The sequence below is a fragment of the Myxocyprinus asiaticus genome, chromosome 4 (assembly GCF_019703515.2).
Source record: "Myxocyprinus asiaticus isolate MX2 ecotype Aquarium Trade chromosome 4, UBuf_Myxa_2, whole genome shotgun sequence".
Classification (NCBI taxonomy): Eukaryota; Metazoa; Chordata; class Actinopteri; order Cypriniformes; family Catostomidae; genus Myxocyprinus; species Myxocyprinus asiaticus.
Window position 1 is genome coordinate 48,396,575 of NC_059347.1, and position 27,003 is coordinate 48,423,577.

Consider the following 27,003-nt stretch of genomic DNA (forward strand, 5'->3'; position numbering starts at 1 on the left):
AGGTTATCACAAATAAAACCTCGTACATAATCAGTATAATATTTCATTTCGTAACAAAAGCAAACGCGCGTGCGCGTGGTGTATGGTTTTTATTAGCACGTGAGCATTAAAAGCAGAGAACCACCTTGCACTGAGCTCGACGCGCTTTCACAGCCTTCTGACGTCACTTAAAGAGGCGGACCTGAAGGTCAGCATGGTGACATTCATCTATGTAACGCAGGAAACTATAGTTTAAAGGGGACTGGCTTTAAAATTGTGTAACTGCACTATATAAGCGGCTAGATCAACCATCTGTGTGTTATGTGTTCGTGTCAGTTATATACGATGCGGTGTCTCGTTGTTTTGTAATGGTGGAATTTAACTTATGCTACACTTTCTTTTTAAATAGGCTACAGTATAAAACGGGAAGGTTATAGCGAGTGAGGCTGAGTTACACATAATAATATACCGGCAAATTCTTTCAAGCGCCAGACAGTTGTACAATCAAGCTTTCATTCGTTTAGCAAGTTTTCCCAATTTAATTTCCCATTTAATTCTTCGTCTCAGTTTGAATTTATGGCAATATTTGTCTTATTTCGTGTGAAATAGCGACCCGTTTCTTGTTTACGAAACCCAGCGACTATAACGCTTTACTTGCGTTTTAAACATTTGTAATAATGGGAGTTGGAGCCGAGAACAGAACCCCGAGCACATCTAGTAATTTTGCATTGCACGTTGGAGAGGGAAAAGAGGAGGCAGAGCTTGACCAGCTGACACCCGGCAACGCTGAAGCCATGCAGCTGGCGAAGGTTGATCATCAGACGGCGGAACCGAGAGAGACGTGGGGTCGGCGCCTGGAGTTTGTGCTCGCCTCCATCGGTTATGCGGTCGGTCTGGGAAACGTGTGGCGCTTTCCGTACCTGTGTTACAGGAGCGGAGGAGGTGAGGGACGAGACTGCTGCTTTTCTCTCATGAATTACTTGGTTGCCATAGTGCTTATTACTACCCTTACATAATTAACCAGGGTAAATTTCCGCCCAAAAGACCTGGACATTGTTTACCACTGTACAATCATAATACATTAATGTGGTTTCTCATTCAAACAGAGGAAGGATTTTTGGACTCTTTCTGTCATATATATATATACACAGGGTTGGGAGGATTACTTTTGAAATGTATTCCACTACAGATTACAGAATACATGCTGTAAAATGTAATTTGTAACATATTCCGTTAGATTATTCAAGGTCAATTACTTCTTCAGCACTGGTATATTTTTTCACTTGTTTTGACTATAAAAACTCTGCCAGTACAGTAAGACAAAATACACATGTTAAAAATACATTCTCAGAAAAACCTAAATATCTTATGGAGTTTTGTTTCTAAAACAAGATCAATCAAACTGATCTTGTTTTAAGGATTTTTAGATATTTTTACAGGAAAACAATACAAAAATGATTATCAAGAATACGATTTTTGCCCTAATATCAAAGGTCTTACTAGAAAAAAAGAAATTATGATCCAACATGAATTTTCTTGATAAAAAATATGATCGTGCCTGGTAACATGTGCATGTAAAATAGTTAGAAATAGCATTTTAGCTTAGTGTAAAGATGACGATTTACACAAGGTTTATTTTTATTTCTTCTGCTCCAAACTTACTTCAAACTTACTTCTCTGTCTGCTCGTATGAATGTAACACATCATAAGAAAGTGTTTCACTGCTGTTCAAATGCACTTTGGATCGCATCATTTATATGTATAATTGTTTTCCATCTGAAAGGACTAAATATTAAATTAAACAAATTACAATAAAACGTAAAGTAATCTCTTCAGTAAACAAAACACTTTTTGAATGTAACTGTATTCTAAATACCAATTATTTAAATTGTAACTGTAGGTGAATACAGTTATTAATATTTTACATATGTAATCCCTTTACATGTATTCTGTTACTCCCCAACCCTGCATATACATATACAGTGGTGTGAAAAAGTGTTTGCCCCCTTCCTGATTTCTTATTTTTTTGCATGTTTGTCACACTTAAATGTTTCAGATCATCAAACAAGTTTAAATATTAGTCAAAGATAACACAAGTAAACACAAAGTGCAGTTTTTAAATGAAGGTTGTTATTATTAAGGGAAAACAAAATCCAAACCTACATGGCCCTGTGTGAAAAAGTGATTGCCCCCTAAACCTAATAACTGGTTGGGCCACCCTTAGCAGCAACAACTGCAATCAAGCCTTTGCGCTAACTTGCAATGAGTCTTTTACAGCGCTGTGGTTGAATTTTGGCCCACTCATCTTTGCAGAATTGTTGTAATTCAGCCACATTGGAGGGTTTTTGAGCATGAACTGCCTTTTTAAGGTCATGCCACAGCATCTCAATAGGATTCAGGTCAGGACTTTGACTAGGCCACTCCAAAGTCTTCATTTTGTTTTTCTTCAGCCATTCAGAGGTGGACTTGCTGGTGTGTTTTGGATCATTGTTCTGTTGCAGAACCCAAGTTCGCTTCAGCTTGAGGTCACGAACAGATGGCCACAGATCTCCTTCAGGATTTTTTGGTAGATAGCAGAATTCATGGTTCCATTTATCACAGCAAGTCTTCCAGGTCCTGAAGCAGCAAAACAGCCCCAGACCATCACACTACCACCACCATATTTTACTGTTGGTATGATGTTCTTTTTCTGAAATGCGGTGTTACTTTTACGCCAGATGTAATGGGACACACACCTTCCAAAAAGTTCAACTTTTGTCTCGTCAGTCCACAGAGTATTTTCCCAAAAGTCTTGGGGATCATCAAGATGTTTTCTGGCAAAAATGAGACGAGCCTTAATGTTCTTTTTGCTCAGCAGTGGTTTTCGTCTTGGAACTCTGCCATGCAGGCCATTTTTGCCCAGTCTCTTTCTTATGGTGGAGTCATGAACACTGACCTTAACTGAGGCAAGTGAGGCCTGCGGTTCTTTGGATGTTGTTGTGGGGTCTTTTGTGACCTCTTGGATGAGTCATCGCTGCGCTCTTGGGGTAATTTTGGGGGAAGGTTCACCACTGTTCCATGTTTTCGCCATTTGTGGATAATGGCTCTCACTGTGGTTCTCTGGAGTCCCAAAGCTTTAGAAATGGCTTTATAACCTTTTCCAGACTGATAGATCTCAATTACTTTCTTTCTCATTTGTTCCTGAATTTCTTTGGATCTCGGCATGATGTCTAGCTTTTGAAGATCTTTTGGTCTACTTCATTTTGTCAGGCAGGTCCTATTTAAGTGATTTCTTGATTGAGAACAGGTGTGGCAGTAATCAGGCCTGGGTGTGGCTAGAGAAATTGAACTCAGGTGTGATAAACCACAGTTAAGTTATGTTTTAACAGGTGGGGCAAACACTTTTTCACACAGGGCCATGTAGGTTTGGATTTTGTTTTCCCTTAATAATAACAACCTTCATTTAAAAACTGAATTTTGTGTTTACTTGTGTTATCTTTGACTAATATTTAAACTTGTTTGATGATCTGAAACATTTAAGTGTGACAAACATGCAAAAAAATAAGAAATCAGGAAGGGGGCAAACACTTTTTCACACCACTGTATATATATATATATATATATATATATATATATATATATATATATATATATATATATATATACACATATATATACATATATACATATACATATACATATATATATATACATATATATACACACACTACCGGTCAAACGTTTTGAAACACTCATTCTTTATTATAATGTTTTTCTTCACATTTTAGAATAATAGTAAAGTCATCAAAACTATGGAATAACATAAATGGAATTATGGGAATTATGTTGTGACTAAACAAAATCCAAATAAATCAAAACTGTGTTATATTTTAGCATCTTCAAAGTAGTCACCCTTTGCCTAGAATTTGCAGAAATGTACTCTTGACATTTTCTCAACCAACTTCTTGAGGTATCACCCTGGGATGCTTTTTAAACAGTATTGAAGGAGTTCCCATCTATGTTGGTCACTTATTGGCTGCTTTACTTTATTATTTGGTCCAAGTCATCAATTTAAAAAAAAAAAAAAAAATAATAATAATAATAATATATATATATATATATATATATATATGTCATGATTCACTGTTGTGTGGCCTTGTGTTTATCCCCTGTCTTCTGTTTTTCCTGGACTACACTTCCCAAAATGCACTACCCTCATCTCTGTCAGCTGTTCCCAATTGTTCTCACCTGTGTTCCATTCCCTCATTAGTCCTTGTGTATATAATGCCTTGATTTCTGTTCAGTCTTTGTCAGTTGTTGTGTTTTCTCCATTTCATGTACCGGTTCCTATCATGGATTTTTTTTTAGTTCCTAGTTTTGCCTTGTTCCAGTGTTTACCTTGTTTTTGTACTTTGATTTATCCTGCTTTCATACTTCCTTCAAACATTACAATATATATAATGAGAAACCAGATCAATGTGTAGCCTGTATGGGTATATGTGTTTGTTTGTTTACTTTGTGGTTATTACTATCTCTTGCGAAATTCACCTCAATACTTTCCGCCCAAAAGACCATAGTTATTGTTACCAATGTAACTCATACTGTAATACATTAATGGTTTCTTCTTCAAACAGTCCAAGAGGCTTTTACAATATTTGTCATTTTATTTTAGTTAGTTAGTGCTTATTACTATCCCTTACAAAATGTACCATGGTTACCATAGTTTCTGACCCATAGGCCATAGTTATTGTAAAATCATAATACATTAATATGAGTTCTCCTTTAAACAGTCCAAGAATCTCTCAAAATCTTTCTATCAATTTATTTAGTGCTTATTTACTACTTATAAAATCTACTATGGTAATATAGATTTCACCCCAAAGACCATAGTTAATGTTATGATTTTAAAATCATTATACACTAATGGTTTCTACTTCAAACAGTCCAAGAGGCTTTTAGAATCTTTCAGTGATTTTATTTAGTTGGTTAGTTAGTGCTTGTTATTACCCCTACAAAATTTACCATAATAAATTATGACTCTTCTTTAAACAGTCTAAAAGGCTTTTTGAGACTTTGCTTATTTCAGTGACTGTGGTTTGCAATACCAAGTTTTCATAGATTTATTTACGTACCTGTTTTTATATTTGTTTCTTGAAGAAAACTAGTGGAAAAAACTGGATTAATTTGTTAATTTGACGCTTTTATTGAATGTGACTTACAGCAGGAGCAGTCCCTCTGGAACAACCTATTATTAGATGTCTTGTTCAAGGGTTTTTACAACCTTTGGGTCACCAACCCTGTTTTTTAGCCTCTGGGTTACACCACTCCTTAAAAGTCTTTGAAATGGATCTTAAATGCTTAAATCTAAACTAGATTTGCTTTTTCTGAAGGAAATTCCAGTGCTTCTGAAGCAACAAAAGAATAGTGTTAAAGGGATAGTTCACCCAAAAATCAAAGTTCTCTCATTCACTCACCCTCATGGCATCCCAGATGTGTATGACTTTCTTTCTTCAGCTGAACACAAGCAAAGATTTTTTAAAGAATGTCTCATCTCTAGGTCCTCACAATGTGAGTGAATGGGTAGCCTACCAAAAGTTTGAAGCTCCAAAATTACATAAAGACAGCTTAAAAATTATCCATATGACTCCAGTTATTAAATCCATGTCTTATGAAGTGAAATGATAGGTGTGGGTGAGACATAGATCAATATGTAAGTCCTTTTTTACTATCAATCTCCACTTTCACATTCTTCTTTTGTTTTTGTTTTTGCAATTCACATTCTTTGTGCATATCGCCACTGACTGGGCAGGGAGGAGAATTTATAGTAAAAAACGACTTAAATATTGACCTGTTTATCACCCACACCTATCATATCACTTCTGAAGATATATATTCAACCACTGGAGTCTTATGGATTATTTTGGCACCCATTCACTTGCAATGTGAGGACCTCCAGAGCTGAAATATTCTTCTAAAAATCTTTGTTTGTGTTCAGCAGAAGAAAAAAATAAAATCATACTCATCTGGGGTGGCATGAGGGTGCGAAAATGATGAGAGAATATTTATTTTTGGGTGAACTATCTCTTTTAATGTTACAATTTTAAAATCGTTATACACTAATAGTTTCTTCTTCAAACAGTTCAAGAGTCTTTTAGAGAGTTTTAGTGATTCATTTATTTAGAAAGTTAGTCAGTAGTCAGTTTAGTTAGTTTCGTTTAGTTAGCTTATCATTACCACTTGCAAAATGTACCATTGAAACCACAGTTACTGCCCAAAAGACCATAGTTATTGGTAACACTGTAAAATCATAATACATATTTATGGTTTTCCTTCAAATTATCTAAAAGTCTTTTTTGAATCTTTGTTTATTTATTTGTTTATATTGATGACTGGATTTGCTAATTCCAAGTTTCCATAGTTTTATTTACATAACTATTTTTTTTCAAGGGTTTTTCAAACCTTTGGGTCACCAACCCTGTTTTTTTGCCTCTGGGTTATACCACTCCTACTTTGAAATAGATCTTAAATGGTTAAATCTAAACTAGATTTGCATTTCCTGAAGGAAATTCCAGTGCTTTTGAAGCAACAAAATAATAGTGTTAATTTAAAGTTGTAGGTTTTAGGATTAGTGATTAAATGCTGCATTAGTGCAGTTGTCTTGAAACTGAGCATCTGCCTTGTTTTCAGTTGGCCTTGAATTAAGGAAGACAAGACTAATCACAATACACTATGCAAATGAATAAAATAAAGACCAATCCCAAGACTGTATGCAAGTGTTACAATGACGTTATCGCTGTCAGTTACACTTTGAATGCAAAACACTAATAAATTATGGTCAACCACACCACAGCATACATAAATCGAACTCAAGGATTTTTTTCAAGGTTGATGGCCTATCATTGTTATGGCTGCAAATGTCGCAAATCTAATGTTCCTCTTCGATTATTAGAGGATAGTGTGAATGTTTATGACAGAGTTGTTTCTAAGATAGGGCTGTTTTGGTCTTTCTGTGTGCCTCTGTTCCTTAGTGAAATTTCATGATATGATTATATAGCATGAGCAGCCTGAAATTAAGAAAAATGGAACTTGATAATATGGACGGTTCAGCTATTTCAAGTCATAGGTTTGAATTGATAGGAAAACTGAGAATGTTTGAATTCCAACCTCACATTTAAATTTTTAAAGGGAATTATTTACTTTGTTTTTCATGGTCGTTAACACCCAGGTAACATGATCCTCCAGGTTATGTTACAAAGGGTTGATAAAGTTCAGGTGAGAACAAGCTTTCTTAAAGTTATAGTCTTCTATAATGGCTTTAAAAAGCAATCACCAGAACAGAAACATAATGAAGGAATGTGTATTTTATAAGCTGCCATGTGCTGAGTGTATTACAGTAATCAAATGTGTAGGGTTATGTGTTTCACAGGGTTTAATCCAATGGTCTGACCAAAAGAAAGGTGCGACCAAACACATTGCAGAGTCACAAAACCAAGTTTCAGTAATATATGCAGCACAGCAATATATATGAAAGATTCATAAATAATACCTTATGTCAGTGCTGGTGCTGCATATGATGCAAGTTGACATTCTGGCATAATTAGTAATACATTTGTTGGTAATGTTTTTAGCGTATATATATTCTACTAGAACTACCTTCAGCTGCTTTTGAAAACATTTTAGCTACTTTGTTGAATCCCAAGCAAAGTTGTAAAATTACAATTGTCTTACATTGTGCAAAATTTTTAGACACAACAAATTACATCTAATAAATATGTCTTTATGCCAGAGAAATGCTTTTAAATAACTTATTTTAAGCTAAATGTGTTGTAGCTGTGTAACTAAGGGTATGTAACAGGAGATTCTTTTGCCATTTGGATGTGCCTATTGTTTCTACTGCCAGATGTTTTTCATCTTTGCAATGCTGTAATTCTGCCTGGTTGTTGGTGTTGCCCTTTTGACAGTTTTTCTCTTTGTTAATCATAGACTTAAATGCACAAGTAGGTCAGAATATATGGGTCACTGTGTCCTCAAATATTTATTGACCATAAAATTTCGTTATTGGGTTGGCACAATGCCATACCTATATGTATTTATACCTACAGTATTTATGCTAAAATCCTAGAAAAGATGTGCAGGTCAGGTGTGCAAAAATTATTTGAAATGAATAAGAACTTTGAGATAGCACAGCAGCACACACTGCCCCATTGGTGACGAAGTCCACCAGTCTGTATGAAGAGATCTGTGAGATTTAGAAGAACAAACATATTTAACAAGACATTGTCACAAATTCACAGCAGATAATCATGTGTCTTGTTGTTTCTGGTTGGAAAAGCACCATACATTTTTATTCAAGTTCATTCAGTTCATGTCTGTGTTGTCCAGGTGTAATATTTGCCTTTTGCACCTGTACTTTCATAGACAGAAGCACTATTCAGGACCTCAGATTCTTGCTTCTTTATCTTCTAAATTATTTTGAATGTCCTGGACATTCTGAAATGTCTAAATCTTCAAAATGTCCAAAGAGTTTTGGCAAAGCCTTTTTTTTTTAACATCCAGAGCATGTGAATAAATCATCTCGCCCTCTTGAAAGACATTTCCTCTTCTCATTGAAAATTTGCATTAACAGAGGTTGCAAGAAAATGTTTCTGCACTCTCACAGTGACTCAGCAAAAGGTCAAATTAAGGGCTGGACAATGGTATTATATGACAGTTTGACTGTGTTAACATCCCATTGATGGATCCCTTTCAAATTTATAAAGATGTTTGTGACCATTAAAGCGAAACAAAATGTCTGTATTACAAATTATATTATGTTTTTGTCAGGTCATTTGGGAAACAATGGCAATTTTACTTAGAGAATATCTAATCATGTAATTAATGTTTTGTTTTCCACTCTTTCTTATGTTTCAGGTGCTTTCTTGATTCCCTACTTTATCATGTTGTTACTCTGTGGCATCCCCCTTCTCTTCATGGAGTTCACCATTGGGCAGTACACTCGACTGGGGCCAGTCCACGCTCTAGCTAAAATATGTCCCCTCTTCAAAGGTGAGTGGTCCGTTTGCCCTAATCACCTTCATCTCCACTGTTTAATTATACCATCCAAACACAGTCCAGCAAAATAGTAGTAACTTTACTTGTATGTATGATTAATCTGCTTGTATTATTCTAATTTGTAAGCCGCTTTGGATAATAGCATTTGCTAAATAAATAAATACATGAACAATGTTCAAGCCTATTCAGTGGTAATTTGGCATCAAAACAATTAAAGGAAAATGTTTTAGTAATGAAAAGTCACAGTAATGAAAAATATTCCTTGTATAAACTCTGGATGGCTTTGCCTGAGGTACACAACAAACAAAGTACACTACAACTGAAAAGCAAACAAAGTGATAAGGTGCACAAATCACTTTATTTGCTTAGTCAGTTGTTGTGTACCTCATTCGTTTTTGGTGGTTTTCTTAATCTGTTAACAAAGGTGCATGGTTGCCATCCTGTAAACTGCTGTAGTTTGCCATATTGCAAATATAGGAATTGAACAGGGTTCTAAAGGAATAACCAAACTACTTTATACAAATTCTGTAAGTAATTGGTATTTTTTATATTGCACAATAGTATTCAATTGTATGGCATCACACTGCATTATAACCATTTTGCTGGGCTATGTTTTCAAGATCCAAATCATTTTAAGTGAAGCAACTCATCTTTGCATGTACTTAGTAGTTCAAACATGGATACTGAGTACAAAGCTCACCTTCTCATCTTTAATTTTGTTTTACTTTTCTCCCTTTAAAATGTATGGTCACTATGTCACTTGATCCCTGATGATCTGGTGATGGCTAATCTCTTGTGTTCAACCAGATCACCAATCAGTGTTCTGTGCCCGAATCAACCTTTAATCAGCCATTTTAAACTCTCACATTTCAGGAAATTTGAATCATTTAGTGTGCAGAAACAACAAGATGCCTTCTAGAACCCCGTTCAGTTTTTTTATTTATATTTTTTATAATTTTATCCCCTTTTTCTTCCAATTTGGAATGCCCAATTCCCACTACTTAGTAGGTCCTCGTGGTGGCACGGTTACTCACCTCAATCTGGGTGACGGAGGACAAGTCTCAGTTACCCCGCTTCTGAGATAGTCAATCCGTGCATCTTATCACGTGGCTCGCTGTGCATGACACCACGGAGACTCCTCATGTGGAGGCTCATGCTACTCTCCGCGATCCATGCACAACTTACCACACGCCCCATTGAGACCTCTAATCGTGACCACGAGGAGGTTACCCATGTGACTCTACCCTCCCTAGCAACCGGGCCAATTTGGTTGCTTAGGAGACCTGGCTGGAGTCACTCAACATGCCCTGAATTCGAACTCGCGACTCCAGGGGTGGTAGTCAGCATCAATACTCGCTAAGCTACTCAGGCCCCCCTTTCAGTTTTAAGTGATGAAGCATTGTTACTTATAATACAGAAAAACTATTCTTAAATCTAAGCCGTTTTTTGACACTTTGAAGCTCCTTAAGACAATTTCATTACAAAAATGTGGAATTATGTAGTATATAGTAGAGGTCGACCGAATGTGGGATTTGCAGATGCCAATAACTAAGGTGAGGAAATAGGCTAACAGTCGATTAATCGGCCGATAGTTTTTAAAATCTATAATATGACTGGAAACTTTCCACTCAGTGTAAAATAGCGCTGAACTTTAGTAAGTATCGCTTCCCATGGCGATACTTCAAAAAATTTCTCCCACACTGGTACCTTATTCAAATCTTTTGCCATCTGAAGTTAATGAAACTCAAGTTTTGTCTTTTTAAATGTAATTTTAGAATGGCATTGTATATATTATATATCAATGTGCCCTCATCATGATAATAATAATAATGTGTATTGTATACATACCTTGGCTTTTCCCTGTTGATGTGTTAAATCTGCTTCTGAAGCGTCTGTCTCTCTGCATAGCCTAGTCATGTTGTACAACAAACTCCACGCAGAGTCTGTGATTGTTTTTATTTAACCTCTAGAGGGCGCCATTATACTGTAGAACCCCGGAGTTCAGACTGTAGAACCCCCCCCCCCCAGCGACGGCCACAGAGAAATGAAACCAAAAGTAACCATTGGAAACTATCTGCCTGTGTTGAATTTTTCCGATAGCCAACAGTTAAAAAATGTAACTATCAGCTCAGATTAATCGGTAAATCAGAGTTTTGTTTTGTTTTTTAAAAAGGACATGATTTATTTTCATGCAGCTTAAAGTACTGAAATAAATTCAGCACTTTATTTACAAGCCATATTTAAACTTAGCAACAGTTACATTTGATGATGAGGCTGTGTCAAAAATGTAATTCAGTCATGACAACCTTCTGAATAAATTTGAGGTGTTATAGTGAATATGAAAAGTTGGTAGGTTGTGTCTTGGCAGACTAGATCTCCATACGCTGCTGCTGCAGATAAAGTATGAAGACTTGCTTCTGCTAGAATTAACATTGGCATTCTATTTGAGCATATAAGACATGCTGCTGCTGCACAATTAGACACACAAGACATGCTGCATTGAGCATGAAGGACATGTTGCTGCACACTTATACATAAAATCCCCTTGAAGCAGACTTAGACAAGTGGTGCTGGAGAGGAGGAGGATTTCAGAGAGAAAATTCTTAGAGCACGCTGCAGTGAACCCGGCTTACCTGCAAACAACTGAGGCAATTTAAATGTTAGACAGAGAGAGAATACGAAAGTTAATTGGCTAACAGAATGTTCAAAATACCTATCAGTTTGCGCCATGTAGAATCTAATGACTGAACAAAGAATAATTTCTATAATTTTTTTTTTTATCCAAACTATATTGTTTTTCAGGGTAAATAAATATACAATTGTACATTACAGATAGACTAGCACCTTTTATGTGTTAAAAACTTTGTCATAGGGCAACCAAAAGATATACACATTTTGTGACCAAAGCAAATGTCACCTCCAAGGAGTTCAGCCATCAACGGTCATCAGTTTCTCATAGGGTTTTCTTTCCTTTTTTATTTGACATACTCTTTCACCTGCTAACTAAAGACTTCTCTCCATAGTTTTTGTTTTATCTCCTCAAAGACAGAGATAGTCTACCCGGTCAAATCTTTTGGGTCCGTCCCTTGATATAACGCTCATTTCAGCCGATTACGGCTCCTTGCTATCAGAGGGACTAAAGCAGGTAGTTCTTTCTGTATATTCTTTTAATTGAAATGTACTGTATGCTTATGTCACGTTCTTTGTGATATTTCTGACGATCCCTCAACAAAAGTAAGTAATGGGCTTTTCAGTGACTTGTTTATCTAACAGGGGGCTTTTTTCTAATGAGGTGCAATTTGCTATGATCAAAATTAAGTGTCATATTGTTTCATAATGAAGGGAAAATAACCTCACAGAATCTATAATTGACACAATTATCGCCATAGTTTTCTGTCTCTGGGATAATCGGCTTCTACTGAGTTCTGTCTTAAAAAGAGAGGTTATGGTGACATGGGTTGAATGAATTAACAGTGTACCCCAAGGTGAAAATGGCTGCTGTCAGTGGTACTTAGGAAAAATATTGCAAGTTCTTATACTGTCAAGAAAACTGATGAAATCAAAATCACAATTTGCTCTTTCTCTATCTTGTTTAAAGACTGGATTTGAAATGAAAGAGCAAAAAACTATCATTGGAATGTTGCTTTCGGATTTATAATGCCTTGGACTGTTTGTCAAGCAAACAAAACATTTGCATACATTTTTATTAAATGCAACAGACTATCTGAGTGCAATTATTAATTCATCCAGAGGTCTTGTGGTTTTATTCCTTCCTGGCTGTTCAAACACTAGCAATTCCAATAATACTAATAAACCAGAGTTTATTCTGCAGTTGCATATCCACTGTTGCTGATCTAGTTAAAGCCAAAGAGCTGTTATGAACCCATAATGCAATGCTTATGCCCAAAAGAATAACAATAACATGGTTTTAAGGACATTTTTGACCTCTGAAAAAGAATGTAATGATATTTTTAGGATGAAACATGTTTTAAAACAATCTTGTTCCTACCGTTTAATATAAATGAATAGAAATGAATACAGAATTTTAAATAACTTTAACATTGATTTTAAGATCACTTTTGTATGATAATTATTAATCTTACACTTGCAGAACTGTAGCATTTGGCAAAATACACATAAGGTTCTAATGTACTAAAGTTACAAAAATATACTTGTAGTTGATTTCACCATTATGGATTTTACATAGAATTTATAATAGAACATCCAGCTTTAAACCAATAAGCCCACAGTGGTCTGTATAGTTGAGGCAATGGACTCATTTAGGCTTTAGTTCAGGAAACCTGCATGCTGCGGGGGAATCTAGGTGATCATAGAGGCACCAAAAACGTGCCAACAACAACATTCCTATTATTCAGGCCTGAAACAACTAATGAACATTCTATTTAGATGGTGGGAAAAGGGCACAAATCAAGTGATGATAGCTAATCCAAGGACTTAAAGCAGGCATCCAAACATGGCAAGGCCAAAATAAAGATTTTTGCCTTGTCTTCCTGCCAAGTTGATTTTGGTGACGAGGTACTAAAACTGGGTCACACTGAGCAGATATGTTTGTATTGGGTTCAAAACAGTTGGAACAGTTTTGTGCAACAAATAAATCATAAATAGACCACTAATACAAAGTTGATTAACACTTTTAAATGCATGGGAATTTACCCAAACATATTCAGGTCTTTAGAGCACTTAAATCTATTACAAATGTATCTACAAAATGCCCAGATAGTGTAAAACTTTCAAAATATTTTCAAGACGACAATTAGAAAATAATAGAATGAAATATATTTTGATTTTAATGCTGCAAATCAGGATAAATCTAGAACAAGATTCATTACTTTTACACTGAAATACGTAACTGACTGTCAAAAACATACTGAGCTACACATAAGTTACACATAGGTTTCACATATTGATTTTCTCAGGTACTTATTGAGTCTAAATAGATGCACAACTTAATTTCAATGGTACTCCCAAATGACAACAGTCATATCATACTGTTCATTTGTTGTACTTGCTGTAGTTTACTTTTATGTTGTTTCTTCATCAAATAGCAATGTCAAATGTAAATCAAGTCAATCACTGAAACATCAGCACCACCCTGAGTTAGAAAAAGCATGTATAATATGTATGGGTATATGCATATAAAATACTGATAATTCACCAATGTTGATAATTCATTGTTGCACAGAAAATCAAAGTGAGATTGTATTTATTTGAATAAATATAGTACTAATTTATCTTGTAATAAGCACTTAAACAAAACAACAACACTCTTACATTCCTAGGGTCTCAAACACTTTTGGTACTTAAACCATTATAATTATTATTATTATTTTTATTTTTGAAATTTTGGCATTTTTAGAGATAGATCTATCAGAGATAGCTTGGAGAATTCTAAAGAGGCTTGAGGCACAACTCCAAAAAATAAATCAGGTACAGGGGGTGGAATGAGGTCCAGGGTCACTGAAGACACTGAAGACAGTAAACACTTGTAGACGATATATATGCTGGCTTAATTATACACAACCAGTCAAAAGTTTGGACACACTTGACTGAATTTCTGAATTTATGTTTCTCATGATGATCGTAAAGACCTTTTGATATAAAGGCATATACTTGAGTGTTTGAAATGAGTTTTGTAGACAAATATAAATTGTTCCTACATATTAAGTTATTTACTAAACTAAATTGCATACAATTGTTTTGTTCTGTTTCTGTAAAATACTGTTGAAAAAGCATTCCATGTTGCACCTCATGAATTTGGTTAGAGAGTGTGAAGAGCTGTAATCTAGGCAATGGGTGGCTACTTTTAAGAAAATACTATAAAAGATATTTTTGATACATTTAGTATTTTATTGGTCACTACATCATTCCCATACTCCAATTTGTGTTATTTCATAATTTTGATGCTTGAATATTTTTTCTAAAATTTGGAAAATATTTATAATAAAGATTGAGATGGTGTGTTTAAACTTTTGTCTTGTAGTATGTATTTTTTAACTGAATTAAAACTGCAGATGGAGTTAATCATTGGAAAAACCTTCTTTATACTGAATTTTTAATGGCAGTTAAACTACCCTGGTGACTAAACATGTCGTTGAAGCATGCTTAATGTTTCTTATGAGAAAGTTAATTCTTAAACATTTTCAGTCTCTAATTCAAATTCTGCTTCACCCCAGGCTTCTATGAGATCACTTTCAATCCTGATTACAGAATGAAAGTAAAAAAAATCTAGATTGCTGTAAGCAACTCTTTTCTAAAGTTCTTGTTATATCAGAATGTCAAAGGATTTATATTAAGTTTACCCCTGACTATTGAACTCCTTTGTAAAGTAAAGCATGCTATGTGATTTGCTTAGAGTCCTGTTTTTTGTTTTCTGAGGAATGCTTTTAAAACTTGAAATTGCAGAAATATAGAAGTGCCGATGTGTAATATTAAGGAAATAAAAGCAATTTGAATCATGAGATTTTAAGTGGGAAGATTTAGGCTATTTGATCCATTGGGACATTTAGTATCCAAGGATATAATTCCAAAAATCAGAATCGCATGTTAGCAAACGTCAGGGAACAACCCTCGGAAAGTCCGAATAATTACAAATAAGACCTCCTTAATATCTCAGATTTTTCTCCTCCCATTAATCTCACATGTAAACTCTCTAGAGTTTCAGAAGAGACCTTAACAATGTTACAGATTGTGTAGGATTTTCCGAGATACCAAAGTCAACAATCAAGAGTCAGAGATCTCAAATTGAACTCAATCAATTTCTCATCAAATTGTTCCAATACCAAATCACGTTCATTATTTATATAGCTCCATACTCTTACTGTAGGACAACAGCTGTCTTATTTGTGTCCATTTTTTTTCTCCTATAAGGAATTTTAGGAGAAACATCTGAGACCAAGTTGAAACTTATATGACACATGACTGAGAACTTCATTAAGTCTCCTGAGCTATGAAAGAGCAACCTCTGAGCAACCAAAAATTTCTCTGGGCAAATCCATTTGAAGCTCGTTAATAATGTTAATGCCAGAGAGCTTTTGAACTTAAATCTTGGGAGTCTTTAATATTTGAGATTGGCTACAATATGTTATTTATACAAGCGTTAGCATAGATTTTACAGCCTTACCTGATTCACCAGCATAAACTACTGGGAAAAAAATTGACCTTTCAATTTAAATTTCTCAGAACCTCAAGCATTAGGTGTATGTAGCAATGTAAAGCCCTGGTCCAACAACCAGCAAAATATTCATTAAAAGAAGGATAACCATAGAATCCTGAGAAACAGAAAAGGCTTGTTTTTTTCTTCACTTTTGTTTAGAAATGTTCTCAAATAATGCCTTCTCAATATGACTTGACTTAGATTCAAATGGAAACGTCTGTCCCAGAGATTTGCTATGTCTGTTCTTGTGTAACTTGTAACTTAACCTTAAAATGTACTTCTGGAGGTCAGCATTTTTTTTTTTTTTTTTTCCAAAACAAAAACTAAACATTTCAGAGCCTCTGAAGAGCCCTAGGTGCTGTTCCAATATGAGTCTTGGAGACTTGGAGAAGCTGGCAGGAAACAATGGCGTCACCTGGTCTCTCACTCTTCTTTTGTCTGTTCTCAGGTGTGGGACTTGCCACAGTGGTAATTTCTTACGTGCTCTGCACCTACTACAATGTGCTCATGACCTGGGCCCTTTACTACCTGTTTAACTCCTTCAGCCCTTCATTGCCATGGCAATCCTGCAACAACACATGGAACGCAGTTAACAACTGTTCCACTGGTTTCCCGGGTAATGCCACACATCTGCAATCAGCGAGTCAACAGTTCTTCGAGTGAGTGGTGGATTGAATCTTATTTCTCTCTTTTCGTTATACTATTTGGTGAGAGTGTTCGACTTGAACCTCAAATCATGTGGCTTCATTATTTTCTTAAGCAATCAGAATTAGTTTTAACCTGGACAATAAAATGGGTGAAAAATCCCATAGATCTACATTTATTGAGAGACCAAAGTATCATAGAGACTTAAGAGTGGACTCATTTAACTTGGGCCATGAAGAAACCACCTAGCAACAATCCATAACAACCTAGCAACCTCATAGGAGAATGCTAAAAACCACTCACCGCTTCCTAACCATGTGGCCGCAAGTTTGCACTGGCAAGCACAATTCACCTTTTCTTTCGAAAATTTTGAAAATGAAGTTAACCTTTGAAAATGCTTGTGAACTATTTATCCATGCGGAAACATTTCAGAGTTGTAAAGTCATTATTCATCTAGCGCTTTCTGTTTTATGTTCCATGAACCCTCAAACTGAGAGCGAGAGTTACACAATTACTGTAATACAGAATGAGATTGATTATTTTCATCATCAGGACCAAATGTGATCATGCTTTGTGAAATCAGAACATCATTGTGTCTTTTTCAGTCATAAGGTACTAGACATGACAACGGGGATTGAGCACGCTGGAGGGATTCGTTGGGAGCTGTTTGGCCTTCTGGTGCTGGCCTGGGCCATTGTTTATTTCTGCATCTTTAAAGGAGTCAAATCTACCGGAAAGGTCTGAGTTTAGAGGCCACACCCCCACTGTATAGATGAAATGTGTTTAGACTAGCCTTTAGTATGGAACACCATAGCGGTATTACAGTACAAATTATAGCTAGTTAGACATTTTATAACAAAATATAAATGATCATTTGTTTATTTGTCTATTTAAAATGGTTGAGTATGTTAAATGTAATAGTAACCATATTTAACACACTTTTTGTGTTAAATATATACTGTATTTGTTCCGGTTAATAAACCTCATTGAATTCTCACTCATATATATTCCTATTAACTCTGTCCTTAGGTTGTGTACTTCACTGCTACGTTCCCTTATTTCATACTGTTTGCATTGCTGATCAATAATGTCCAGCTGCCTGGAGCTAAAGATGGCATCCTCTTCTTCCTCATGCCAAACTGGAGCAAGCTCTTGGAAGTCCAGGTGAGATAATCTGTTGTTGTTTTAGTTTAGACTATTTTAGACTCATTAGACAAGTTATACAAGTAACCGCAAGTTAAGGATTTATTACAGCTTAAACACAACCATACCATATCATTACCAGACACTGCTGTAAAATTGTGGTACTGTCATTTAGTTGCAGACTGCACTGGAAAAACAACATTGTTGCTGAAATTGTGGTGTTTTTTTCACGTTTAATTGGTGCTTGGTCAAACTAGAACCTTAGCACTAGCTGATCTATGAAAAACAACAATGCTTCATGTAAAAATACACAATAAATCAAGTGTTTCGGAATGTTGATGTAAAAGGTAATGCCTTAGATGTATGTCTGTATGTGATAAAAATATGGTCAAAGGATACAAACAAAATGCTGTGCTTGCGTATGTTTGTTTGAGATGAACACTGTAAATCTGACATTTCAGGTTTGGGTCAATGCTGCTGCTCAAATCTTTAACTCCATTGGAATCTCCTTTGGTTCTATGATATCTATGGCCAGTTACAATAAGTACAACAACAACATTCTCAGGTGAGGGAAATTACAATTAAAGCTGCACTACTGAACTTTGTGCTGTCTAGCGACATCTGTGGTTGAAACTTAAAATTGCAAGCAATTTGCAGAAGAACACTTAACGTCAGTGGTGTTTCGGCACTGCTCTTCTAGCGGGAGATATTCAGAGCTGGAGTCATAATGTGCTATTTTCATGTTGATATTATGTTTTATGATTAAACATTTAAAACGGAAATATTACTTGCTTTGATGAAGATAAACAACACTCTTATTTACATATTTTGAATGAATGAATTTCACACTTATAGCGCTTTTCTGACACTACACTTTTACGTACAGAACAGGGGACTGTCCTCAACCACCACCAGTTCCCAGTATATTTTAATATGATTATTCAAGTGTTTTATCTACCATTAATGTTTGCGTTGTACTACATGTATCAATTTAAGAGGTGAAACTCGTAAAATTGCCGATAGGAGTTCAGTGGCAGACCTTATTATTTTTAAGCCTCAGTTGATAAGGCAAGTGAACCTTAATACTACAATAGTATGTCAATGTAATGCACACAATAGCACTGTAAACTAAAAATATAAAACGAGGATTCAAAAATGATGAGGATAAAATATACTTTATTAAACATAAATAATATGCAGAAATGTGCAATTTAACAATAACAAGGAGGCAATCTCAGAAGTCATATGTATTAATAAAAATGTCACAGTAACTTCCCCAGACAATGAAGATACATCACGATCGGTTGGCACGTGAGTAATGTTTGATTCATAAAAGCATGACAAGCAATATAAGCTTCAACAACCCTACCAGAAAACTTATCCAAGCATTATAGCAGGTAAACAACTTCGCCAAACGTATAACAGATATAAATCCATCCAGACTGCAGCGATGCTGTCCTGAACTGTGTGAGTTTGACTGAACTGAACAGCGTAGCCTCCCCAGCCGGAACATGCGATAGCCGGTACTTCTTTCCAGTGTTTACGGATGTGATGTAATGACGCAAGGATGAACGACATAAGCCAGCGATTCTGCACCAATCAGACCTGACAGCTCAAAATACAAATCATTTGTGTAGGCTTACCAAACATAGTGAATTGGGGTAATGTACTCAATCAATAATGGCAATTTGTGAGTTTTTAACCAAAAAACTTTGCGTAGTGCAGCTTTAAGATTTTTTTGTATCACATTAGCACCTTAGAATACATACTATGCAAACATGCATATACACGCACAATGGACACCCCCAATATACACTCAGTTCTTTGGTTTATTATTTTTCAATAGTCGAAAAATAAATATGTCCTTAAAAAAGACTCCATGTGTCAACATCATTATTCACCTCTGGTTTAACAGGGACACATTTATCGTCACCCTGGCTAATTCAGCCACCAGTATCCTGGCTGGCTTTGTCATTTTCTCTGCCATCGGGTACATGGCCCACATTCACAACCTGCCTGTGGATGACATTGCAACAGATGGTAAGTTTTTTCTTTTTCTTTTCTTCCCTCTGTATTATCAGTTTCTGCAGCTGTGGACCTTGTCCTCCCAAGTGTCTTTGTGTGTTCTCAATGTTTGTTGAAAAGAAGGAAATAGATTGAATCTCTTGGACTGGCAAGGTCTGAATTCATCATCTGTTTTTTTTTTTTTTTGGTTTTGTTTCTTTGTTGCTCTGTCTGAGTTTTAAAGAGAGAGTTTACCCAAAAATGATTCTATGATCATCATGTTGTTCCAAACCTGTATGACTCTTTTCCGTGAAACGCAAAAGGAGATGTTAGGCAGGATGTTAGCCGGCTGCCTCACTTATCATTTACTTTCATTGTAAGGAAAAAAGGTACAGTGAAAGTGAATGGTGACTGGGGCTAACATTCTACCTAACATCTCCTTTTGTGTTTTTAATGAAAGAATGTTTGGAGCAACATGAGGGTGAGTGAATATTGAAGTTTATTTATATAGTGATTTTCTCAATAAATATTGTTTCAAAGCAGCTTTACATAAAATCATGTCTTAAAGCCACGAGTGAGTACAGCCAAATGTTGACCGGATTTTCATTGTTTTGGTGAACTATCCCTTTAAGGACCAGGATCACAATGGATCTCTGTTCTGTTTTTTCTTACGTCCCCTTCAAGCTTTGAAAAAACTGTTTAAAGCTCTTTATAACACGCACAGAAAAGACTGCACTTTGGCAATGGGAATGGAGTCAATGTCAAAACATTTCAAGCTATTGATATAAGAATGCAGTGGGAAAAATTCCTGCCCCATGTGTTGAGATGAAGCTGGAGAATAAATGAAAAGTTTTCATTCTTGTCTGTGGAGGAAAGATCAATATGAGGGGAGGTGAAGGTTGGATAAGATGATATCAAAGAAAGAGAATCAAGGGGATTATTCATGGAAGAATCTGAATCAGGGTGAAATGTAGCAAGGTGGGCAGGGGAAAACAGTATGATTACAAAAAAAAAAAAAAAAAATGATAAAAGATGTCATTGTGTTCCCATTAGAAAAAGCTGTTTCCTGGATGAACTGTGTTGAGGCAAAATAAAAAAATATCTAGAAACAGAGTTACTGAGCTAGCCTTCATAAAGATCCTCAGAAAGTGTTTGGACACAAATGTATTTTGTCATAGCAGCATTTAATTTGAAGGGACAGCACAAACACATTTTTCCGACAAAGCATTTCAGGAAAAGAAGTTTGCTTGGTTTGAACATACGGTTCAAAATAAGACTAAAAATACTTAAACACTTTGGGGATGTCAAACATAGTTAATGTGGTGAACTACACCTGTGGTTACACTGTTAGGATACCTGTGTGAACTTGACGGGAACTGACTTCAACACCTTGAGACCAGTTGGTTAAAAGTCAGTGCAAAAATGGCTCAGATAGTTAGAAATGTGAAGTTAGTTCTGAGAAAAATTCTCGCACCTTTGCAAATAGACAAATAGTACTCATTTCATTACTTTTAGTTTTTTCTTAGTTTTTAGCTCTTGTTTGTAAATAAAGACTCTTGTGACCTGTTGTCAGCTTTCTCTTGATCAATGAGATTTCTGTCATGCATGTTTTTCCTGCAGGCCCCGGTCTGGTGTTTGTGGTTTATCCTGAGGTCTTCTCCACTATGCCCATCTCTCAGCTTTGGGCTCCTCTATTTTTCATCATGCTGCTCTGCCTCGGACTGGACAGTCAGGTAGAGGAGGCTTCAAACCACCCAAAATACATACACACACACACACACACACACACACACTCACACACACACACACACACATACATAGGGTCCAAAATGAACTCTCGCCAAGCACCAAATGCCTTTGACCATAAATAAAGTGATATTTGGTCAGTAACTGTTTTGGAGATTGCAGCAGATGCTATATAAAACTCTTTGTGATTTTGCTTGTGATAAACAAGCTCCTTTTTGTGCCTTAGAATGATGGAATAAAATGAAAGTCTGACTCTAACTGTTTTTAACTGATATAAGTGGCAGCAGCGAATCAAATCAAAGAAATGCAATCAGCTGACTAAAGTAAAGTCACTGTTGTTGTGTGTGTGATGCAAAACAACTTTTGCATCAGTGGAAAGTGTACAGTCAGTAATGTAGTTAGAGGTCAACTGATTGTGGATTTCACCGATATAATAACTAATATGGTGGTGGAAAATGCAGATAGGCCTAACCGATTAATCGGCAGAAAGTTTTTAAAATCGATTGATAAAATGTTACAAAAAATGTCTTAGTTTTTCCTTAGTATGATGAGCACAGACAAAGAGGCTACAAAAATCATAAATAAATAAAATCTCATATTTATTGTTTAACTAAAATCCCAATTGACCCTTCGCTAAGCCCCGCCTTAAAAGCGCTTCTGACCAATCCTGTTTTAGCAACTGTTGCCCTGCCGCCATTAAACTGACACGCGTTTGCTATTTTCCAATGACAGCCTATGGAAGCAATGTGTGTTTGAGTACTTTTAAGCAGGATTTGATCAAAATAATTAAGAAAATGTCAAACGCGTTGTTGCCGGGTCATTTGTAATAGTGACACAAGTTACCCAGAGAGGACACCCACAGTGTTTTTCTTTCTTTTTTTTAAATAATCTTTAAATAAATCTGTAGAAGAGCGTGTTATGGATTAAACTGTCCGCCCTCATTCCCAAATGAACATATAACATCTGCAACGACACCTGCATTTACTCCAAGGTAAATTAAAGCTAATAACTGAACGTTCATTCTTTCATGTATTGATTCAAGTCAAAGCGATAGTAAATAAACAGTTCACAGCATCAAAATGAGTGTGTTATGAGACGTTATAAACAGCTCTGTTCACTTATGCTAATTAGATGTGTGATCGCTATTAAATGACGTTTTTCTCTTTTCAAGTGACTGTAATAATCATTTGCCTTGATTCTGATTCACAGTCTCCACAGTTTTTAATAAAATTACTGTGTAATTTCACAGTTTCTTTTTCAAAACCTTCAGATAAATATGCTTTACAATGTCACTCTTCAGACCAGCCAACGTAAAAATATGATCCATTCTGTTTATGAGAATATTTTGCCAAAAAATGCGCCATTCACTGCAATCTCCCATTCATACCAATGGGAAGTTCTGCAGAGCTTGTCAGAGCGAGCAAAGGTAACCAAGGGGGGCGGAGCTTAGCGATGGGTCAGTTATAACCAGAAAAAAGGAAGATTTGGTGAAGTAGTTAATATAGAAATCTGGTGAAATAAAAAAATAAACATTATATATATATATATATATATATATATATATATATATATATATATATAGTGTGCCTGTGTGTGTGTGTATTTATAATATGTTTATTTTATATATCACCTGATTAGGTTTTTACAAGATATAAAGTTGGAGACAAGATGTATCTGCTGACAGGGCATGTTATAGTCGCATTTTTCTTTGCATGACCTCGCTTCAATTTAGAACACTTAATTATCTAATCAAAATAACAAATATTGCATTGACGTGAGGATAAAAATATGGATGAATATTGTCAATGATGAAAGATTTAGATACAGCAAATCCCTGCATGATTGGATTTATTTCACCTTTAGAGGCCGCTGTTAGGTAGAACCAAGCCGCTCTAATGAATCCTCCAGCACCAGCCACAGAGGACCTGGAGGAATTTTTTTTTAAATGTTTTATCTGCAACAATCAGCATAGATTTTTTTTGGGGGTGGGGGGGTTGTTAATTTTGGACACTGTGCATAAGCATGTATTTTGGTGCTTTAGTTTGTATGTTTACATGCTCACATGTACTGTATGTATATGTGCAGTTTGCCATGGTGGAAGTGGCTGTAACATTCATCATGGATGGTTTTGGCAAGAAAGCTTTGCGAGTTTTTAAGAGGAAGGAGCTGATTGTACTGGCAGTGTGCAGTTTTGGCTTTCTGCTGGGGATTCCTCACATTACCAGGGTAAACATGCTCTAGTTTCACTATATAAACATCTGTTGTATTCTTGCGGTTTAGATTTTACTTGGATAGCTTGAACACTTGACCAAAATAAACAGAAGTGATTGTGATTTCAATACTAATGATACATTTTGTGTTTGTTTGTGAGTACAGGGTGGGATCTATGTGTTTCAGCTGATGGATCACTACACAGCAGTGGTATCGCTGATGTTTCTGGCCTTCTTCGAGGTGCTCGCTGTAACTGTTATATTTGGTAAACATCACAGTTCCTTCTTTCTTCACAGCAGATCATTGATTACTGCCATGTTGCCACTTTATTGCTGATCCTGTTTAGATATGATAATTCATGCTTTTCCATCTCACTTCTTTTCTGTTCTTCTCCATCTCTCTCTCTCTCTCTCTCTCTCTCTCTCTCTCTCTCATGCAGGAGTAAAACGACTCAGTGTAATGGTGGAGAAAATGTTGGGAAAAAAACCAAATTTGTTCTTCCGTGTGTGCTGGCAGTTCCTGTCACCCATGCTTGTACTGGTGAGCAGGAAACCAGCAAACCGTACCACACTAAAGGGTTAACTGAGTGATCCTATACTCTATCAGTGTTGGGGAATAATGAACTAAAAGGAGCAGTGATACAAATTTCATTTTTTTAGAAGTGTCTCAGTATCCAATATTAGCTGATTACTGGCTATTTCTACTGACTACCTTCCTAGCGCTGATATGTACAGTATCTGTTTACATTATGTTAATTTGATAAGAACAGAAAGGTTCTGATGGGAAATTCATATTCATTTCAAAGAGAAATTTAGGAGAAATGTACATTATAATGGAGCATCTTCTCTCTTTCTGCAGGGTATTCTGATCTCCAGTATTTTTCAGTATACTCCAGCTCGATACGGTAAGTCGTACACATACCCGCTGTGGGCAGAGGTGATGGGCTGGTTCATCTCTCTTGTCTCCATCATCTGGATCCCACTGGGGGCTCTACACGAGCTCTGGACCACTAAAGGATCTCTGCTGCAGGTATGTACAATGCATTCACTCACATTATGTAAAAACATGTCTTGGTTCTCCATGCCAAAAGTAACCTAGTGCCTCTCTTTCTGTCGCAGAGGTTGAAAATATCCTTAACTCCGACTGTAGATCTGGAGTCTGTCTCTGAGAAACCGTCTGCGGAGTCCATTGCATTGTTTACTACTTCTTAGACACCTGCAAGTGTGTGTATTCTTAAATGTGTTTACTCATTAGAGATAGAGAGTAGCTCAGCTTTAACTGTAAAAATATTTGACATATTAAGCATTTATTTTCTGTTTAATGTATTTGAGATTTATGCTGAAAAGTGCAAACTATCATAATGGTCTCAGAATTACAACATGGCATTAACTGTAAGGAAATACAAATGTTTTTTATTTTTTATTATACATGTTTCATTATTTGATCTCTTAATTAAGAGGGCTGTTAAACAGCTTAATAATGTAAAAAAGAGAACTTTTTAATGTCAGATTTAGAGCTTGAATGCATGTTTTTTTTAATCTAAAATATATCTGACAATGTAATGAGAGAGAGAGAGAGAGATGGCAAGATGTGGTTGACTTAAGTCTACTTAAGTCTACATATAATGTATCTTTTGATACACTTAATTAAAAAAACAAAAAACAGAAATTATGTTTATGTTGTTAGGGAAAAATTACTTGATTTGAAAAACATAATTTTAAAATATGTTTGGTGCCACTGCACCGACAAAACGCCTTCACAGAACAAGAATGTTTCTCAAATGTCAACATCACCTTGTGGATACAACAATATGCATTCTCACAGGCTGTAGCACATTCAGATTCAGTAGATTATAGAAAAGAGAGAAATACAGAAAAGCTGCTTTCTGAGTGCCGCTGATACCGTTATTTGTGTTCACAGAGGACCAAGGTGACATATACTAGTGTAAATTAACTGAAAATCACCTTTAGGACTGACCAATTTTTACTTTTGTCGCTTTTACCCTTACTTAGCAGCTTGGACAGTTACTATGGCACATATTAAAGCATATTCAAATGTTTAAGTGGCAAAAACAACAACATCATTACATTTGCCAAACATTCCTAATTTTGTGGAAAATTAGAGAAAAAGTTAAAAGTTGAAAGTAAAGTATATGGCCTTAAGAGTAAGCAGAGATTTGACTGAAATCAATGTTTACATTTACAACAGCTTCTTTAATATATGTCTTTAATTTGAGATTATGCAATTTTTTTTTATTTTTTTTTTTTTCAGAAAGAAATAGCCAAAATTGATATCAAAATGTTTGCTGACACCAAAATGAGAGAAGCACATATTTATTTAGAATTTCTTTGGCATAGTAGTATTAAATTAGAAATAGAAAAGTTATACTGACGTAATTACAAAAGAGCAGATTACAGATAAATCACTGAAAATGGACAATTTGGAATTATTCAACAAGACTACATGTTTTAACACACAAACAATTACAACCTATTTGTATCTATTTATTTTTTATTTTTTATTATTATGTCATACAATCACAGCTGTTGAGCTGAAGTCTGTCCTTCTGACTTAAAAAAAAACATTGCTGTTCTTTTTGTTATTTTGCTATAAGACCATAGAGTCATTTTTGTATTCATATTGTCATGTTTTATCTTTTTTGTGTGTGTTATCTGTTTGAATGAATACTTTTTTATTTAAATATAATTTTCATTAGTTGTTTGCTAAGAACAAAATATAGTACGATCATTTATATTCATACAGTTTAGCTTTGCCTTGTTTAATCATTTCTGTTGTGTATTTTCTGATTATCTATGAAGTTGAGATAAAGCCTTTTTATATTTAAAATGTTTTTGTCGTGACAGGCAGTTTTCTAAGCAATAAGTGGTCTCATTGAAATAAAAGCCATTGTTTTGTCATTTGCTGATTTATGTAGCTCCTGTGTCTGTGTCTTCAACTTCAATTCTGATAAAATGTGCATTTCCAGATGATTAAGAGCAGTACTGCAGTTTCACCACACGAAGTCACCCTAGCACAGCTACTGAAACAAAGTCATTTCTTTGTTACGTACA

General features: G+C 35.5%; 1 protein-coding gene across 1 annotated transcript; it reads left to right on the plus strand.

Annotated features, from left to right (window-relative positions):
- Nucleotides 1–288: 288 nt before the first annotated feature.
- On the plus strand, nt 289–26,866 carry si:ch211-225b11.1 (uncharacterized protein LOC561694 homolog). Its single transcript, XM_051695853.1, has 13 exons — nt 289–921; nt 8,869–9,003; nt 16,632–16,842; nt 17,434–17,566; nt 17,858–17,992; nt 18,433–18,536; nt 19,887–20,011; nt 21,596–21,708; nt 23,807–23,947; nt 24,098–24,197; nt 24,372–24,472; nt 24,791–24,961; nt 25,051–26,866. Exons 1-13 carry the CDS (start codon nt 657–659, stop codon nt 25,141–25,143), a joined length of 1,827 nt encoding a protein of 608 aa, XP_051551813.1. The 5' UTR covers nt 289–656; the 3' UTR covers nt 25,144–26,866.
- Nucleotides 26,867–27,003: the final 137 nt, after the last annotated feature.